General features: G+C 36.4%; 1 protein-coding gene across 3 annotated transcripts in view; it reads left to right on the plus strand.

Moving 5' to 3' along the window:
• Positions 1 to 21,475, plus strand: part of LOC105484522 (xenotropic and polytropic retrovirus receptor 1) — a 260,929-nt gene that overhangs the window by 74,338 nt on the left and 165,116 nt on the right. The window contains exon 1 of one of the 3 annotated variants that reach the window (XM_011746238.3): positions 14,857 to 15,000. The exons of the other annotated variants lie outside the window; for them this stretch is intronic. Coding sequence (XP_011744540.1) covers positions 14,895 to 15,000 — 106 coding nt within the window. The 5' untranslated portion in view covers positions 14,857 to 14,894. Of the gene's footprint in view, positions 1 to 14,856; positions 15,001 to 21,475 lie in introns of those variants that run through there. 3 annotated transcript variants of the gene reach the window in all.

The following is a 21,475-nucleotide window of genomic DNA, read 5'->3' on the forward strand; positions in this document are numbered from 1 at the left end:
TCAGTCATAATCATGGAATCTTACTTCCTTTTAGACGCCACATACTGGACACTGCTTTGGAAGTATCATTGCTACTGGGTTATTCACTGTTTCAGGCTTTCTGTTTCATGGAATAGAAATGCATGCATATATACACTCTTATAAATATAAATGTATATATATATTTAAGGATACAATTCTTTATTCTTTAAAGCTTAAATTCTTAGTAAGTACACTTTGGATTTGACAAAATGTGTCTACTGTAGCTGAAAAGATAAACTGTGATGATTTTAATCTTTGAGTAATACTCTTAGGCCTGGCAACCACAAGCATAACTTTTTGGGATTAGGGTGTTGGGGTGGGGGATCTACCTGTATTGATTAAAATTTCATTTTCTTGTTGAAGGTTGAAAGGTAAAAGATTGTTTATTACCTTGGAAACAGAGTGCCAATTCGTGTTTCCTGATGAGAAGTTGACCAGCTATGTGTTTACTATAAGAGGTACAATCAGTGAAATTGGAAAAGGAAATTGAATTTATATTGGTATATTATCACATGCAGTTAATTTTGCAAATACCCTAACGCACATGAATTTTGTGTGAGGTTGAGATGTCTATACGTACTCTGAAACAAGGTGTTAGAAATGTAGTGTGATTAAATATATTTCAAATTTCCTCTTGTTCCACAATTGCTGTGCAGTTCCAAAATATGTTCTTATTAGATTCCTCACAAAGTAATCTTTTGGCCATTACAACAAGAAAATGAGATAGTTAATTTTAAAGGATACGTCAAAATAAGATAACTTACATTGTAAGATTTATTATTTTCCCATTCCTGTTTTTTCTATGTGGGATCCTCTAGCATGTTAGTCAAACAATATGTCATTTTTCTATAAGACTGTAATTTCCACTTAAGGAAAAATATGATATGGTTCACTCTTGACATGGCAAAAAAAATTAGGTTAATAAATTTACAGCAAAGAAGAATTTTTAACAATACAAAAATAACACAATATATTATGTAGATATCCTCAGAAGCAGCTTATTCACAATGGCCATGAAAGAATCCTCCTAAAAGTAGTAGTAAGAGAATGACTAAGGGAATTACTACTGAAAAAGGGAATTGAACTGGATCTTGAAGCACGGTTAACATTTAGATAGCCTTAGAAGAGGGCCTTCTAAGCACAGAGAAGCCATAAGACAAAACCAGAAGAGTGGACATTTATAAGACATTCAGGGAATATTTAGTAGAACACTTGAAATGAAGCATGGAGGGTTATTACTGGAGAATAGTTAGCTGTATGGATAAAGCCAGCTTCCCAAGGGGCTTAAATAATTTAAAAAGTTGGACTTTATTTGGTAGACTAGTGTATTCTGACATTTGGAGTTACTAGTTTAATGCAGACTGGATTTAGAGACCTTCATGGGTTCCTTGTTCTGGTTCAGAAGTATCCATAAAAATATAGGCTTTGTGCTATCTTGAACTGATTAAGTCTAAGGAATGCAGGCTTCAGGTATGGTACCATTGAGTTTCCAGCTCTGCTTTTTAAAATGATTCTCATGGCTGTGTCATTATTTATGTTGGAATTTTCCAGGTGTCTGCCAGCAACAATTAGAGCCATATGCTCCCTTCTTCAGGAGTATTGGAAAAAATAGATGCATGATTTTTAATTAGCTATATGACCCAGAATATGCATAGAAATATTATCTTTTTCACATGAAAGTTCACGTAACACAAAATTAACCATTTTAATTGCATTTAGTACATTCACTGTTTTACAATATCTACATCTATCAGGACACAGAAGCCTTTTTTTTTTTTTCAAGACAGAGTTTTGCTCTCTCACCCAGGCTGGAGTACAGTGGCATGATCTCAGCTTACTGCAACCTCTGCCTTCTGGGTTCAAGCAATTCTCCTGCCTCAGCCTCCTGAGTAGCTGGGATTACAGGCACGAGCCACCATGCCTGGCTATTTTTTATGTTTTTTATTTTTAGTAGAGACAGGGTTTTATCATGTTGGCCAGGCTGGTCTCGAACTCCTGACCTCATGATCTGCCCACCTCGGCATCCCAAAGTGTTGGGATTACAGGCGTGAGCCACCATGCCCAGTCCCACAGAAGCATTGTTAAATGGAATTTATTTAAGCTGAAAACAGTATTTCCTATAAAGTAACTTTTTGGCAAATGTTTTTCTAGCTAATTTTTCAGTTGATATCAGTTGTAGAAATATGTGTTTTAAAAAAGCAATCCTTATTCATATTAAGAGTTAAGATTTCTAATTTTGGAGAATCAACAAAAATAACTGTCAGAATAGAATTTTTGTCTTGATAGTAGTTGGAAGAATAGTTACATGGTGAGAAAACCAGGATAGATTTTTAAATCAAACTTACATGTGCAGGTTTGTTACATAGGTAAGTTTACATCACGGGGATTTGTTGTATAGATTATTTCATCAACCAGGTACCGAGCCTAGTACCCATTAGTTATTTTTCCTGATCCTCTCACTTCTCCTACCCTTCACCCTCTGATAGGCCCCAGTGTGTGTTGTTCCCCTTTATGTGTCCATGTGTTCTCATCATTTAGCTCCCACTTATAAGTGAGAACACGAATATAATGATGTGCAGTAGTTTAATTTTAATAGTGGAATTGTTTTTCAAGTTAGACCTGTCCCTGGTGTCCTTTGGACTTGAGAGATTCTACCTTTTTAAAGTACCTACGTAACAGTATCTGCATAGGGCTGTGGAATATAGGCAGACCTAATTCTCCCCTGTTCCTGTTTATAGGTTGTGTGTTGTGAACCTAGAAGGATTGTGCTTCCTGATTTTAGTTTTCTTTTTCTTGTTTTTACTGCAGCTCTCCAGAAAACCTACAGAATGTTTATTGGAAACACCTTGGTAGAAGAAAAGTGTTGTTTGTTGTAAACATAAATCCTAATCTTTTGTGCAAAATATTTTAGAAATATTTTAACTTTTATTTCTTAGTAAGAGACCCTTCAGGGTCCTGATTATGGTTGTGGAGGTCTTTAATATCCATTGGTAATTTTTCTCATGGTTTCTTTTTGTCTTTTTGGAGGTAGTGGTATTGGTGCTGAAGTAGTGATGTGAGGGTGATGGCAGTAATATTTCTAATTAGCATTTCTTATTGAGGTCTTTTAGAACGCCTAGTAAGAAATTTAAATAAAACAATTAGGTCAAATGAATTTAGAAAAGCTGAATGGACTATTTAGGCACAATATTTGGCCAATATAAAAAAATTGGAAAAAATAGATACATGATTTTCAATTAGCTGCATGATACTGTTTTTAGATTAATAAGTAAAAGGAAGTTTAATTGAACATCTGTTACAAATAGGAGTTTTCAGAATTTTCAGGTGGATGTAATCAATAGCCAGTGGTTTTTGCCTACTGTTTTTGTGGATAGTAGCATCTGACTCTCATATCATCTGTGATTTACAAAAATGCATCTAAAGAAGTATGTTCAATTTCCTGTTTTTGTTTTGTCTAATAAACACTTTGTAATTCCTTACTATGTGTGTTTGAGGTGATGAAAATTTTGGAGATAATAATGGTGATGGTTGCACAACATTATGAATGTACTTAATGCCATTGAATTGTACTCTTAATATTGGTTAAAATGGTAGAATTAATGTTGTATATATTTTACCACAATAAATAAAAGGTAGGAAAAATTTTATCAGTAAATTTACATTTCTGGAAGATTTAGTTCTGAAATTTTTTAGTGGAGATTTTATTGCAAGGTGATTTTTTTTTAACCTATATTCCTGGCATAACTGACTTCTATTTTTAGCCCTAAATATTCAAAAGAACAGGAAAACGTGACTCTGCCTATGACTTTCCTTAAATATTTTTATGGATGTTTTATTTGAAATATGCAACTAAAATTACAAACTCTTTCCTAAAGGTAATGTTTAATTTTATATGTTGTAAAATTAAATATTGTTTTTTAACAAAAATTTTTCCCAAAATGAAATGTCTAATTTGCATTTTTAAAAGATAATTTTTTTTTTTTTTTTTTTTTTGAGACGGAGTCTCGCTCTGTCGCCCAGGCTGGAGTGCAGTGCCCGGATCTCAGCTCACTGCAAGCTCCGCCTCCCGGGTTCCCACCATTCTCCTGCCTCAGCCTCCCGAGTAGCTGGGACTACAGGCGCCCGCCACCTCGCCCGGCTAGTTTTTTGTATTTTTTAGTAGAGATGGGGTTTCACCATGTTAGCCAGGATGGTCTCGATCTCCTGACCTCGTGATCCGCCCGCCTTGGCCTCCCAAAGTGCTGGGATTACAGGCTTGAGCCACCGTTTAAATCTTTATCTTCAGATAGCTGTAGTCTTACAAGCATGTAAAGTTTTTTTGTTTTTGTTTTTGTTTTTTTCCAGAGACAAGTCTCGCTCTGTCTCCTAGGCTGGAGTGCAGTGGCATGATCTCGGCTCACTGCAACCTCCATCTCTCAGGGTCAAGCAATTCCCCAGCCTCAGTCTCCTGAGTAGCTCCTTTTACAGGCACCCACCACCACACCCGGCTGATTTCTGTATTTTTACTAGAGACGGGGTTTCACCATGTTGGCCAGGCTGGTCTCAAACTCCTGACCTCAGGTAATACACCTTCCTCGGCCTCCCAAAGTGCTGGGATTACAGGCATGAGCCACTGTGCCTGGCCATAAGCATGTAAAGTTTTAAAGAAAAACAACTTTTATCTCTCCTGGTTAGTGAGTTTTTTAAACCGCTTTTTTGAAGTATAATTGACGTTTAATAAACTGTATATATTTAAAGTGTGCAATTTGGTAAGTTATGACATTTGTATACACTGGTGAAACCATAACCACACTCAAGATAGTGAACATATCCATCATCCCCAAGAGTTTCATCATACCTTTTTGTAATCTCTCCTTCCCACCCCGTCTCACTCTATCCCTTCTCAGTCAAACACTGATTGGCTTTCTTTCATTGTTTATCAGTTTACATTTTCCAAAGTTTTATGTGTATTTATATAGTATGTACTCTTGTTTGTCTGGCTTCTTTCAGTCAACCTAATTATTTTGAGATTCCGAAGTAGCAGTGCAATTTTACGTTCACTTGGAATGTGTGAATGTTCCATTTTTTTTCCTATGTCTTCACCAATACTTGGTATTGTCAGTCTATTTAATTTTAGTCGTTAGAATAGGAATGTAGTGTTATCTCATTAGGCTTTTAATTTACATTTTCCAAATGACTAGTGATATTGAGACTTTTCCTATTGTTTATTTGCCATTGGTATATCTTTAGGAAAATATTCAAATCTTTTTCCTATTTAAAAAATTGGGTGGTTTTTCTCCTATTCTTGAGTTTTGAGAGTTCTTTTTATATTTTAGATACAATACCTTTATCAGATGTAGATTTTGCAAAGATTTTTCAAAAGTAGAACTTTTGAATTTTGATGTAGTCCAATTTATCAGTTCTTTTATGGATCATGCTTTTGGTCAAATCTTATAATTCTTTGCCTAATTCAAGGTCACAAAGATTTTCTCCTCTGTTTGCATCTAACAGCTTTGTAGTTTTAGGTTTTACATTTAGATCTGTGTCCATTTTGAGTTAATTTTTTGTATGTGGTGTGAGGCATGGAACAAAGTTCATTTTTTATATACACATATCAGTTGTTCTAACACCATTTGTTGAAAAGACCATCCTGTCTCCACTGTATTGCTTTTGTATGCAGTAGTTCCCCCTTATCTGCTGGGGATACATTTCAAGACCCCCAGTGGATGCCTAAAACTGTGGATAGTACCAAATTACATATACAGTATTTTTTCTATACATTTATACATACATACGATAAAGTTTAATTTATCAGTTAGGCACAATAAGAGACTAACAGTAATAAAATACAACAATTATAACAGTATGTCAGCATCATTACTCTTGCCGTTTGTGGCCATTAAGTAAAATAAGTGTTACTTGAACACAAGCACTGAAGTACTGTGATAGCCTGATAACTGAGATGGCTACTAAGTGACTAAGAGGTGGTAGTGTTGTTCCCTAGACGAAGGGATGATTCTCATCCCAGGCAATATGGAGCAGGATGGTGTGAGATTTCATACTGCTATTCAGAATGACATGCAGTTTAAAACTTATGAATTGTTTATTTCTGGAATTTTCTGTTTAATATTTTCAGACAGCTGTTGACAATGGTAACTGAAACCATGGAAAGTGAAACCATGGTTTAAAGGGACTATTTTATTTGTCAAAAAATCAGGCTGGGCACGGTGGCTCACACCTGTAATCCCAGCACTTTGGGAGGCCGAGGCAGTGGATCACCTGAGGTGAGGAGTTCGAGACCAGGCTGATCAATATGGTATAACCCCATTTCTACTAAAAATACAAACATCAGCTGGGTGTAGTGGCATACGCCTGTAGTGCCAGCTACTCGGGAGGCTGAGACAGGAAAATCGCTTGAACCTGGGAGGCAGAGGTTGCAGTGAACCGAGATCGTGCCACTGCACTCCAGCCTGGGCGACAGAGTGGAGCTCTGTCTCAAATAAATAAATAAATAAATAAAATAAATCAGTTGTTCATGTATATGTAGGTCTATTTCTTAATTACTGTAGCTTTAATAATAGTCTTGAAATCAGTTAACATTGGTCTTATTCTAGCTTTGTTATTTATTTATTTTTTTTTCCAAAGTAGTTTTGTCTATTCTAGGTCCTTTGCATTTTCTTATGTATTTTGGAATACTCTATCCGTTTCTATAAAAAAAAAGCCTGGTAAGATTTTTATTGGGATTCTATTGAATCTCTAGATAAATTTGGGGAAAACTGACAGCTTAATATTTAATCTTTCAACCTGAGAGTAAGGTATATATTTCCCTTTGGTCTTCTTTAATTTTTCTCAGCAGTGTTTTGTAGTATATGAGTTTTCCACATCTTTAATCTGATTTATTTCTAAGTATTCAGTATTTTTTGATGCTCTTGCAAATGATACTCTCTTTCCATTTCAGTTTCCAATTGTTCATTGCTAGTATGCAGAAGTACTATATATATGAAGATTTTTACATAGTGATCTTGTATTGTGCAAGTTTGCTAAACTTACTTTTTAGTTTCAGTAGCTTTTTAAAAATAGATTGATCAGATTTTCTATATAGACCACGTGTCATCTGCCAATAAAGACAGTTTTACTTCTACCTTTCCAAGCTGGGTGCCTTTTTATTTATTTTACTTGCCTGGTTACACTGGGCTGAATCTCTAACACAATGTTGGATAGAAGTGGTGTGAATGGGCATCCCTTGTTTGCTGAGAGTTTTTATTTTTATTTATTTTTATTTTTATTATACTTTAAGTTCTAGGGTACATGTGCACAACGTGCAGGTTTGTTACATATGTATACATGTGCCATGTTGGTGTGCTGCACCCATCAACCCGTCATTTACATTAGGTATATCTCCTAGTGCTATCCCTCCCCGTCCTCCCCACAATAGCACCCGGTGTGTGATGTTCCCCTTCCTGTGTCCAAGGGATCTCATTGTTCAATTCCCACCTATGAGTGAGAACATGCGGTGTTTGGTTTTCTGTCCTTGCGATAGTTTGCTGAGAATGATGGTTTCTAGCTGCATCCATGTCCCTACAAAGGATGTGAACTCATCCTTTTTTATGGCTGCATAGTATTCCATGGTGTATATGTGCCACATTTTCTTAATCCAGTCTGTCACTGATGGACATTTGGGTTGATTCCAAGTCTTTGCTATTGTGAATAGTGCCGCAATAAACATACGTGTGCATGTGTCTTTATAGCAGCATGACTTACAATCCTTTGGGTATATCCGCAGTAATGGGATGGCTGGGTTAAATGGTATTTCTAGTTCTAGATCCTTGAGGAATCGCCACACTGTTTTCCACAATGGTTGAACTAGTTTACAGTTCCACCAACAGTGTAAAAGTGTTCCTATTTCTCCATATCCTCTCCAGCACCTGTTGTTTCCTGATTTTTTAATGATTGCCATTCTAACTGGCATGAGATGGTATCTCATTGTGATTTTGATTTGCATTTCTCTGATGGCAAGTGATGATGAGCATTTTTTCATGTGTCTGTTGGCTGTATGAATGTCTTCTTTTGAGAAGTGTTGGTTCATATCCTTTGCCCACGTTTTGATGAGTTTTTATTAGAAGTAGACATTGCACTTTGTTAGGTGCTTTTTTCATATTTATTGAGATGATCATACAGCTTCTGTCTTTTAGTTTGTTAATATGGTGAATTAAATTGATTTTTACATGTTAAATTGACCCTGCCTTCTTAGGATAAGCCCCACTTTGTCATTACGTATCCTTTTTATATATTGTTGACTTAGATTTGCTAAAATTGTATTAGAATTTTTACATCTATATTTATATGGGATATTTTTCTCTAGAAGTCTTATAATGTCTTTGTCTTGTTTTGGTATCAGGGTAATGTTTACCTCATAGAAGGAGGTGGAAAGAGTTCTTTTCATTAGTGCGGAAGAGTTTATATATATCTGATGTTATTATTTTTAACTGTTTGGTAGAATCCACTAATAAAGTCATCTGGGCCTGGAACTTTCTTCATGGGAAGATTTTAATAGGAGTGTTTAGGTTATCTGTTTTTTCTTGAGTGAACTCTTGATAGTTGGTATCTTTCAAGGAATTTGTCTATTTAATTTAAATTGTCAAATTTATTGGCATAAAGTTATTCATAATATTTCCTTATTATCCTTTACATAGTGATAGAAGCTATAACCTTGTCAACTTTCACATTCCTGATACTGGCCATTTGTGTTGTCTTCATCCCCTTCCTCCTCCTCCTCATCCTTCTCCTCTAGCATCATCATTATCAGTCTGGTTAGAGATTTATCAATTTTACTGTCTTAGTCAAAGGACCAGCCACTTGTTTTCTTGATTTTTCTCTCAGATTTTTTTCCTGTTCTCTCTTTGTCTCATTCTGTTCTCTCTTTGTCTCATTCTGTTCTCTCTCTCTCTCTCATTCTCTCTCTCTCTTTCTGTCTCTCTCTCGTCTGTGTGTCTGTCTGTCTGTCTGTCTTGTCTCATCTTGTTGCCCAGGCTGGAGTGCAGTGGCACAATCATAGCACACTGTAACCTCAACCTCCTGGGCTCAAGCATTCCTCCAATCTCAGCCTCCTGCATAATTGGGGCTACAGACGCATGCCACCATGCCCAGCTAAGTTTTCCAGTTTTTGTAGAGACAGGGTCTCACTATGTTGCCCAGCCTGGTGTTGACCTCCTGGGCTCAAGGGATCCTCCTGCCTTGGCCTTCCAAAGTGCTCAGATTACAGGTGTGAGCCACCACACCTGACCCTGTTTTCTTTTTAATTGATTTCCTCTTCGATTGTTATTATTTTCTTCCTTCTTTCTTTGAGTTTAATTTCCTCTTTTTCTAGTTTCTTTTTTTTTTTTAACTGGAAACTATATTTCTGTTGCAACCCTTTTCTGTTGTTTGGCAATTTTAATGAGCATTTTAATCAGTGTTTTTGATGAGAATGCTGATATACAGTAGTATGCGATTCAGAATCAATTTACTTTATTAGCTGGAAAGAATAGCTGATATTCTGGAATGTCAGAATCCAAGAAGCTAAGATGGTAGCCTAAATATATTAAGATGTGGGCTAATGAAGAAAAATCTCAAATTCTCTGCTTAATACCAAAAAATCATTTAGGAAAATAAGGGAAAAGGGAGAACAAGATTTTTAGGGCAGTATTGGTTAATTGTAGTTAGTAGCATCCAAAGTGCCTGGTTTGGATACTACTAAGTATATGGTTGTTTAAATGTAATATAGCCCCAGATAATCTAATCTGATGAAAGTATTAATGTAAATAAAGTGTTCAGAAATAAGGAAGTAATTATCTCACACTTCTTTACTGAATAGACTACTTCAGGAATCTTGTATTTATTTATGAGCATCACCCTGCTGGGTTTAGACACACTAGAACTCTGTTGGCCAGAGTAGGCAAATTTGTCAGTGGACAGACCATGCCATAACGAATCCTGGACTCATAGAATGTTAGAATGGATAGGGGTCTTAGAGATTGCCTTATTTTTCATCATAGGAAACCAAAGCTGGGAGCTGTCTGCTGGTTTACCCAGTGTTACACATATAATTCGTGACAGTGTTGAAGATCGGATTTTCAATTTCTGGAGGGCATTCACCGTGCCCGGCCGAGAAGTTGTTTTAATGAAAGCTTCTTGAGCTCTGTATGTGGTTCTCAATTCTTGGAGGTAGCCATCAAGGGAGTGGACAATCCCTAGAGTGGAATATCATATAATAGATAAATCAGATAAACTTCGGGCTATATCAGCTATAGCGTTTTGGTTTCTTTTCGTTCGTTTGTTGGAGTCGGTCTCACTCTGTCGCCAAGGCTGGAGTTCAGTGGCGCAGCCTCAAACTACTGGGCACAAGTGATACAAGTGGGTGCCACCATGCCTGGCTAGTTTTTTGGTTTTTTGTTTGTTTGTTTGTTTGTTTGTTTGTTTGTTTTTGTAGTGATGGGTCTCACTGTGTTGCCCAGACTGGTCTTGAACTCCTGGCCTCAAGTGATCCTCCTGCCTCAGCCTCGCAGAGTGCTAGGATTATAGACATGAGCCACCGCATGGCCTTAGATTTTTTTTGTTGTCTAATTTTCAAGCCTGTGTGATCTTTTCAAACTAACCTGTTTTGGTATCATCACGTTTCTTTATTGTTTACCTATGTTGTATTTTATTGATTTCCACTCTATTATTTCCTTGCTCTGTGCTCTTTGGGTTTAATTTATCCTTCTTTTTCTAGTTTTTAAAAGTGTAAGCTTTTTTCTCTGCTAAAATCTCTGTTGCTTTATTTTTGGCTCTTAGCATCAGCCCTCTGCAGGTATAAATTTCAGGTTCTAGGCTTCACACCTGATTGTCAAATTGGTAAATGTTCTAGGCTAAGTGTCTTCAGAAGGTAAGTTCACCTCTCTAAGATTCTTCCCTCTCTGGAATTAGGTCCTTTACCTCTAGTTTTTGCTCTTTCAGCAGCTATTTGTTACCTTGAAACAAATGACTTAGGTATATTATTCAGTTTTCTGTTTGTTTAACTTATAGGTGGTAGTTGGCCTTCAGGTCCTCCTTCTGACCTGGAAGTGGACCTTCCTTAAATGGATTATTTTTCAATATTCAGTAATCTGCTCATCTTCTAGAAGCTCATATTGATTCACAAAAGCAAGCCATGCCAAACACATATAATTTTCTTTTTCCTTTTTTTGGAGACGGAGTTTCACTCTTGTTATCCAGGCTGGAGTGTAGTGGCACAATCTCAGCTCACTGCAACCTCTGCCTCCCAGGTTCAAGCGATTCTCCTGCCTCAGCTTCCCAAGTAAAGCTGGGATTACAGGTGCCTGCCACCATACCCAGCTAATTTTTGTATTTTTAGTAGAGAAGGGGTTTCACTATGTTGGTCAGGCTGGTCTCCAACTCCTGACCTCAGGTAATACGCCCACTTTGGCCTCCTGAAGTGCTGGGATTACAGGCATGAGCCACCATGCCTAGCCCTAATTTTCTTTTGAAGTTAGTTCTCTTAATTGAATAGGAGAATGTCATGGGCATAAAATTTGTTTTTTAAAACCTGTCATGACAGGTTTTAAAACCTGTTCTTGTGGAGGATCAAAATATGCGAGATGAATGATAATATAGTTAGGAGGATTTGGAGTTGATTGAACAACTTATAACCAAAGAGTATTGACAGATTAGTGGCAGCCAAAAGTGTTTTTTTTTCTGAGCGTGTGCCTCAGAACTACCTGGGGATTGTTAAAAATATGCAAATACCCAGATCCCACTCTATATCTCCTACATAGAATCTTAGGTGTGGATTGGGAAATATTATTTTCAAAATATGTTTTTAGAGTCTGTGATGGAAAACTCTGGCTAAGAATGATGAATTAAATTTAGTGGTGTGCTGGAACTGTCTCACACGAGATTATGATAATTGTCTTTATCTCCTCTCAACCCAGTGTTCACTGCTGGTAGCTTGAAATTGGCCACAATGGGAGTATTTACACTATAGAAATTGGCAAACCTGCCTAAAAACACCCCAGGAAACATTTTCTAGCACACTACTATTAGGTTGGTACAAAAGTAATTGTGTTTTTTGTCATTGTGGCAAAAACCGCAATTACTTTTGCACCAACCCAGTAGTTACATTTAATAGAATTGAATAGATATGAAGTTTAAAAAAATCTGTAGGATAGAAGAATGGTAGCATGATTGCAATTAATATAATCTAAGGGTTTAGCTGTTTCTTTGGTATGAGCCAGTAATAAGATACAACTTTAAAAAACATTAATGCTATGTATTAAGTTTTATACAACAACAACAAAAAGGTGATAGTACTATTGTGCAGAGCATTAATCAGACTGTCCTTTTTTGTCCTTTTTTGGAGTATTGGGTATTGGTTATAGGTGCTGTGTTTTTAAAAGGATCACTGAACTTCTCTAGAAATGAGCCATCACCACATGGGAATGGGTTTGAAAATTGTTGTAAAGATAATAGTTGAAGAAAAGTTTAACATAGAGTACTTAGGGGATACTTCATAACTGATAATGAACAAAAATTAGAATCATTTTATGTGACCACATAAAACAGAATTTGAACCAGTGGGTATGTTAGAACTTTCACATAGTTCAATTTGCCCCCAAATAAAATTGTTGGAGATGTCGTAAGTTTTGGAATTGAATGTTATGTAGCTACCACATAGGGACATTGGGGAGAATTTTTGTATTTGGCAGGAAGAGGACTAGATCAGTGATTCATAACTGTGGTTGCACATTAGAATCACCTGGGCAACATTAAAAAACAAAAATCTGAACTGACTGCATGCACCTTAAGCTGACTAAATCAGAATCTTGGGACTTGACCATCTGTATTTTTTTTTTTTTCAGACAGAGTCTCACTCTGTCGCCCAGGCTGGAGTGCAGTGGCATAATCTTGGCTCACCACAACCTCCACCTCCTGGGTTCAAGCGATTCTTCTGCCTCAGCCTCCCAAGTAACTAGGATTACAGGTGCCCACCACCACACCTGGCTAATTTTTGTATTTTTAGTAGAGGCGAGGTTTCACCATGTTGGCCAGGCTCATCTCGATCTCCTGACCTCGTGATCCGCCCAGCTCGGCCTCCCAAAGTCTGGGATTACAGGCATGAACCACCGTGCCCAGCCGGATCTGTATGTTTTAAAGCTCTTCGGGTCACGATAATGTGCAGCAACATTTGAGAATCGCTGAATTAGATTATAATGTATTTTCCCACTTAATTTTACAACATAATTCTGACTATTCAGTGGTAACACTTTGTTTTCCTGGAACAGATTTTGTATGATCTTCATTTGTAAAATATATAGAAAACCTGGGATATGTAAATACCAAGGAAATGTACAGACATAGATTTATTGAATCTGAGAACAGAGATTCTAATTCTGGAAACACTAGTCAAATGTTTGATAATTTCATAATGATTATCAGTAATTTATTTAAAGTCCAATATGATTAAATAAAAATGCATTTTAAAAATTTATGAAACTAATAAAGAAAAAAGTTGGAAGTGTATTTAGAATTTTATTTCTTATGGTTAAAATGTGACTGATGACATTGGCATCAGTTGATGACACTGGCAAAATGTTAATAATTGTTGAAGCTCAGCATTGGACATGTTGGGGCTTAGAATATTATTCTCTGTACTTTTTCCTTTATTAGTTTTGGAATTTCAATAAACAGCTAAAAAAACCACCCAAAACTAAATTAATGCTTGTCTTATATCACTTTGAAAGGAAATGTGTAGCTGGTATGTCCTAAAAACAGAATGCATTCAAATTTAATATTCTTTTAAAATTGATTCCTATGTAATTTTATGTGATTATATCTTTCTAGGAAAAACAAATTATTGGCATATTATATTGGATGCTTGGAGCAGAGACTCTTGGAAGCTCACAAGGCTCCATGAAATTCTATGAGAATATTAATATCTGAAGTAAGAGAATATAGATTATATTTGCTAATAATATGCAAAGAGAGAGTCTCTTCTCTGACCAAAAAACCCTGAAGTATATGGAACTCAGTGTCTTTAATAATTATTGTGATAATTTGTACTTCTTTTTCATATACTAGTAGACTGTAGGGGTCATGCCTTTAAGTAATGAATTTATGAGTGCAATCCCTGTTCCCCAAGGTTGGGGTGATGTGAGGGGGAGCTTCTTTCCCCTTCCTCTTCTGATTTTCTTGAGTTCCTTTTCTTCTTGCCTCCTTTCCTTTCTTCTCGCATGTGTGCCCACTTCCTCTCTGTCTCACTCAGTGTTTCTTCCTTTTGCCTACTCCTTCTCAGTCCTCATATCTGCATCTATCCTTGCCTGTCTTCCTCTTTGACAGTGTTGCCTTGTCTCTCTGACTCACTCTTCCCTCTTTATCATTCCTGTCTGCCTAATTCTGTCTCACTTTTTTTCTGATCCTCTCTCTCCCGTGTGTCCCCCGTTTGCCCCCTGTTTCAGTCTCCCTACCCAATCATTGTCTCTCCTCCTTCACTGTTAGTCCGTTTCTCCCTGCCCCTGCCTTTTGGTCTGTTTTTCTCTCCCTGTCCATTTGTCTCCCTGTTCATCATTTTGTCCCTCCTTATTCATCTTTCCCTATGCATCTGTCTCTTCCTGACCATCTGTCTGTTTCTTTCTTTCTGTCTTTGTCTTGCTTTATTGTTTTCTCTGTGTTCTGTTCTATCTTTGCTACTCTCTCTTGCTCCCCCATGCCTCTTGTCTTGTCTTTGCTTTTGCTCTCCCTCTATGTCCCTTACTCTGTTTTTCTCCCTTGCTCATATCTGTTACTTGTTCAGTTTCTGTCACTAGCTTTTCACCTGTTCTTTCTCAGAATAGAGTCATCGCTGATAGCTTGTATACCTGAGGAGCCCAAACTGTGCAGAGATGTCCTGGGGGTGCCATAGGAGTACCAATGGGATATTTTACGTTTTTGAGGGAAGTACAGCATTACTTGACATCTGTTGGGAACTGCTAAAACTACTAGTGCAAGGTAATTAACAGTTTTGATGTTAGATCTCACTGCATTTATTTTGATGTTGTCATGTATTTGTAAAGATGGATTTTTAATGGTTTCTGAGATAAAACATGAGTACTGTGTGAAAACCAGTGAAATCAGGAAATGAGAGTGGTAGTGTCCAATGTGATTTCAAAGTTTGAGAAGTTGTGTAGTGTCCAGCAGGACATAAATATTTATTAAGCTGCTTGGACCTAACTGCTTAATAAATAGAAATGTTTGTTATTTCTTTTGGCCTAGGATCACCATGAAGATATTATGGGAACAAAATGTGGTGTGATTCAGATAGGTTCTGAAGCTATGTCTCCAAATACAAACTGAGGTATATTATGTGACACGTGGGTACAATGAGGGACCAGATGAAAGCACAAATTTCTTGTGTAGGGACAGTTCAGGTAGAGATGAGATACTTCCTGAATATAATTCCTTAAATGTATCATCTTAAAAATTTCCTATTGGCCAGGTGTGGTGGCTTATGCCTGTAATCTCAGCACTTTGGGAGGCCAAGGCAGGAGGATCACTTGAACCCAGGAGTTTGAGACCAACCTGGGCAATATGTGAGACAAAAAATTTTTTTTAAATTATCCAGGCATGGTGCTATGTGGCTGTGATCCTAGCTACTCTGAAGGCTGAGGGAGGAGGATCGCTTGTGCCCAGGAGGTCGAGGCTACAGTGACCTGTGTTTGCATCACTGCACTTCAGCCTAGGTGGCAGAGCAAGACCCTGTATCAAAAAATATATATATAATATATAAAATACGTAAAAAATATATAATACAAAAATTATTTAAATATATAATATAAAAATAAAAATATAAAAATATATATTACATATATATATTTCCTATCAACTTGGAGGAGAACTTTGGTAATTTTATGACTTTAATCACTCCAAGTTCTTAGACTACCTCTTTTTTATGCATGTGTGTGTGATTTACTACCCTCTGTGGCCAAAGACTTGCAACTACTTTACCCCAGTAAATGTCCTTGTATAGAAAACATCAGCTATAGGTCTTCTTGGGTCATCTCTAAGTAGGGCCAAAATTTAGGGATTGCCCAGTGCCTGTGTGAATATGAAGTAAGCATGTCTCTCCAGCATCCTTTCCTCTTGATTACAGTGTTAGACTATCTTTTTTGTTTTTGTTTTTGTTTTTTTGTTTTTATTTTGTTTGTTTGCTTTTTGAAACGGAGTTTAGCTCTTAGTTGCCCAGGCTGGAGTGCAATGGCAAGATCTCTGCTCACCGCAACCTCCGCCTCCCAGGTTCAAGCGATTCTCCTGCTTCAGCCTCCCGAGTAGCTGGGATTACAGGCATGTGCCACCACACCCGGCTAATTTTGTATTTTTAGGAGAGACGGTGTTTCTCCATGTTGGTCAGGCTGGTCTTAAACTCCCGACCTCAGGTGATCCGCCTGCCTCAGCCTCCCAAAGTGCTGGGATTATAGGCGTGAGCCACTGCACTCTGCTCTAGACTGTCTTTCTTCAGGTGACTCTACCAACTTCTTTCCCTTTATGGCTGCCACCCTAAACATATCTGTGTTATATTTATAGCAGCTTCTTTAGTTTTATACCTGCAATCTTTCTCTCAGGATAAAAGGTTTCTACTGGACTTATCTTACCCTATCAAGTTTATTAATTTTTGCAAATTTATATCAACAGTCATTTGTTTGGCTTTGAGATTATGTTTTATGTATTATAATTAACTCGGAACTATTTACCAGCTATATAGTTCATGATTTTATGATGGCAGATCTTTAACATTTGCATTTTTCTAGAAGCCGATAGAATTACATTTTTTAACACTGGAGATTACAGAATGCATTCTTGAATTATTAAATATGATACAAATTACTACTTTTTAACCATTTCCCCAGTAGAACTTTAGAACCTTTAATACTTCATCTGTCACCCTTCACTATTATATATTGTTTTCACATATTTTGATTCTACACATATTTTAAATTTTGCAAAACACTGTGGGTTTGTTTTACAGTTAATATTCCTTTATCTCATTTTTCTGTTTTTTGGTATTGATTATCTCTCCATTTCCATTTTTCCATCTGAGCCCATTTTCCTTTTTTTTTTTTAAACAACTGCCAGGTCTGCTGGCAGCAAATTCTGCCAGGTTTTCTTTATTAAAAAAACTTTATATCACCATTACTTTTCAAGAATGTTTTCACCAGGAATATAATTCAAAGTAGACCTTTGTTCTTTCAGCAATTTAAAGATGCTGTTCTGTTGCTTTCCAGCTTTGGTATTTTCTTTTTGTGCCGTCTTTTATTTTTAGTTGACACTTAATAATTGTACGTATTTGTGGGGTACAGAGTGATATTTAGATACATGTATGCAATGTGTAATGATCAAATCAGGATAGTTAGATTTTTACTTTAAACATTTTATCATTTCTTTATATTGAGAGCATCTTAAAAAATCACCCATTTAAATTAGCTGTAATTTAGAGAAAATGATTAGATAAATAATAATCCTACCTTACATAAACTGTTCAGTCATTTCATCTCATTGTAAGTTAGATGCTCTGAAGTATTTTCTTTTGAGCAAATAAAACACTGGACTTATAAAAGGATCAGACATATCTGAAAGATAAGATTGAACAGGTTTGTTAGGGCTCCGTCTAGTAGACCAAAATGTTTGAATTTGATATTTAATGAATATTGATGTGTTTTAGCATCTTTCAAATTTTTTTTCTTGGGGATTAGTAGAGCCAAAATATTTAGAATGGTTTATAACAAGGTAAGCGGTTCTGACAGAAAGAAGAAAAGCAGGGAGCAGGGCTTGGGAGGGGGTGTTAGTAGATAGGAGAGGGGATGCTTTTAAAAAAGAAGATGGTAATAAAGTTCATTAGATTATCTTTCAATAATTATTAAAAAGAAAAAATAATTAAACCAAGGCAGAGTGTCTTGGAGAATAAACCTGATTGATGAGGGATGGCAAATGTAATAATATATTGACATAGGGTAGAATTTCTAGACTTTCAGATTCCATTGTCTTAAAGCAGTTGGTAATATGACAGTTCTTTAGCCTTTTTGGAAGTTTTTCTTTTTTGGTAGAGATACAACATAAAAGACTTGAGGAAATAAGTCATGGTAATTATCTGTCATCCAGTAAAAGAAATTTGAAAATCATTGGCATAAAGCAGCATTTATAAATTGATGAATTAGAGTAATCTGAGGTATGGTTTTATATGACATGAAAAATGAATATTATAATTTAATATATTACTAGAGTGGTGATTTTCAAAGTGTGGTTCTTAGACCAACAGCATCACCTGGGTACTTGTTATAAATGCTAATTCTTGGACCTCACCCCAGACCTACTAAATCAGAAACTTTTGGGGTGGGGCCTGGCTATTGGTATTTTAACAAGGTCTTCAGGGGACTTGAATGCATGCTTAAGTTTGAAAACCATGGATTTAGAATACTATTGCCTTTTGTTGTACGCGCCAATAAATTAAATTTTATATATGCTATTCTATTCAAGAGTTATGTGCCCTTATGCCTTTGTGTATATATATCCATATCAGTATGTTTAAAAGAATCAGAGGGTAAAATGAGAGCCTTTTGTGGTTAAACGTCTTTCAGAGTTAGAAGGAGGTCAGGCGTGGTGGCTCATGTCTGTAATCCCCGCACTTTGGGAGGCTGAGGTGAACAGATCACTTCAGGTCTGGAGTTCAAGACCAGCCTGGCCAACATGGTGAAACCCCATCTCTAGTAAAAACAAAGATGGGACATGGTGGTGTGCACCTGTAATTCCAGCTACTTGGAAGGCTGAGGCAGGAGAATTGCTTGAACTCAGGAGGTGGAGATTGCAGTGAGCTGAGATTACACCATGGCACTTTAGCCTGGGTGACAAGATCAAAACTCTGTCTCAAAAAGAAAAAAAAAATTAGAAGGAAATTCTCCCATTTTGCACTGACATTGGTGAAATCCAGGTTCAATATTAGTGTTTTAAATAAATTTATCATATCATTTTTTCTTTTTGGTGCCATTTGTTGACATTGAGCTAACAAGTCTGAGAGTGTTGGATTTGACAGACTGTGGGTTGACTCAGGTGGTTGTTCTTAATTGGTCTGGAATGTCAGTTGGCATAAAATATTAAAGTAAGTTTTGAGAAAAGGGAAGAAAGAAATTATGCCTGCCTTGAATTTGAGCAGGTCTTTTACTTCTGGCTATGCAGTTCATAGTTTGAAAGTCATTTTCCTACTATATGTAAAACATGTCTTACTAAAATTTGTATTTTATTATATAGTTGACCATTGAACAACATAGATTTGATCTGTGCAGGTATACTTATATTGGATTTCCTTTCACCTCTGCCACCCTGAGATGGCAAGACCAACCTCCCATTTTACTCTTCTTCCTTTTCCTTAGCATATTCAATGTGAAGTCATTGAGGATAAAGACTTTTATAGTAACCACTTCCGCTTAATTAATAGTAAATATATTTTTCTTATGACTTCCTTTTCTCTAGCTTACTTTATTGTAAGAATACAGTATATAATACATAAAACATACAAAATATGTGTTAATTGATTGTTTATGTTACCACTAAGGCTTCTGGTCAGCAGAAGGGTATTAGTAGTTATGTTTTGTGGGAGTCAAAAGATATACATGAGGCCAGGCTTGGTGGCTCCTGCCTGTAATCCTAACACCTTGAGAGGCTGAGGTTGGCGAATTGCTTGAGCTCAGGAGTTGAAAACCATCCTGGGCAAGGTGGTGAAACTTCGTGTCTACAAAAAATAGAAAAAAAATTAGCCATGTGTGGTGGTGCATGCCTGTATTCCCGTATTCCCAGTTACTCTGGAGGCTGAGATGGAAGGATGGCTTGAGCCCGGGAGGTCAAGGCTGCAGTGAGCCTCCCAAGTAGCTGGAATTACAGGAGCCCACCACCACACCCGGCTAATTTTTGTATTTTTAGTAGAGACAGGGTTTTGCCATCTTGGTCAGGCTGGTCTTGAACTCCTGACCTAGTGATCCACCCGCCTCAGCCTCCCAAAGTGCTGGGATTACAGATGTGAGCCACCGCGCCCGACCTTTAAAATGTTACTTTAAATTAACATACATACTCAGTTATATGTTTTGATTTTATTTAGAACTTTCATTTTAAGACAAGACTAAGTGAAATTGTAGAAATTAGTTGAGAAATGAGACTGTGCATTTCATATTGGCCCATGGTGTAAAATGATCTGATGTATAATAAAACTTAGTTGAATACAAATGTTATTTTATCAGTTTTGTTTTTAGCTGATAAGTTAATTTATAATTATTAACCTTGATTTGACTGTCCTTTTGAAAAATCTTGCCTAAGAAAACTAAATGACCATCAAAACACTGGTCTTAAAATAGAGTTCAGACTATTTTTTAGCTTGACACAGTTGTCTCTCTTGCTTTGCTTTCCTTCTGAAATGATGTTTCCATTTTGGGGACTGGGAAGAGCAATGATTATTTATAGACTAGTGTGTTTTGGACAGGTGGTATATTTACACAGATCAGTGGAATTATTTGTCCCCTAAGACCTTTAATATGAATGCATTTCATTTTATCACTTTTTGTAATTAAAAGAGCAAAATAATTATGTGGGTGAGTAGAGAACATTGTCTTTAATTTTGTATGTTAATGCAACAGGTGTCCACTATGTATCAGGAATTTTTCAGAGTTTTGGGGTTACCGATAAACCACATAGCTTTGTCATTGAAAAATTTTAAAGACCATTTTTGTATTTTCTTACGGAGCATACAACGTAAAAATATCTCTCTGTCTTCCCCGTTTCGGCTTTCTGTTTGATAGAAGTATTCTAGGGAGTCAAACCCTGTAGAAAATTGGAGCATTCATACATTGCTGAAACTTTTTGTTACATTCTATATTTTAAAACTTAAAGTTATAAAGTAACCATTAGCAGTACTGCATAACAAAAGCTTTACAACTTAAAATACTTCTGAAATTTAGCATGTGCACATATTTTTGAGATTTACAACTATTGTTATATTAATTATGTAGGTAACGTCAGAGTTACACACTCTGGTTATTATACCAGGGCCTTTTTGCCATAAAAGGTACCAAATCAAATAGCATCAAATGAAGTTCTTTCCATCAGTCTATATATGGTAGCAGTTTTCTCTAGTAAAATTCTATATAAAGAACTGTTTTCTTCCTTGTAGCAGGAACTACTTTCATTTTATTCCTTTTTGAGAGCCCCTGACTCTTGAGAAAATACTTTACATCTTGTTAGAGACTAGATGACATAATATAGTCCCATTCAGAAAGATATTGATAGTAAAATAGTCTCTTCCTTTTCTCTTCCCTTACCTGTCTTCAGCTCTTCTGGAACCTCCTCTCTGTCCTTTATCTATTATGCCCTGGTTATCCAGAGCCATCTTAATTTTAAAATTCTCCATCATATTTTTTTGTTATATTGAATTCACAGTTCATTCAAGGGT

This window comes from Macaca nemestrina, chromosome 1 (genome assembly GCF_043159975.1).
Source record: "Macaca nemestrina isolate mMacNem1 chromosome 1, mMacNem.hap1, whole genome shotgun sequence".
In the NCBI taxonomy this organism is placed as follows: domain Eukaryota; kingdom Metazoa; phylum Chordata; class Mammalia; order Primates; family Cercopithecidae; genus Macaca; species Macaca nemestrina.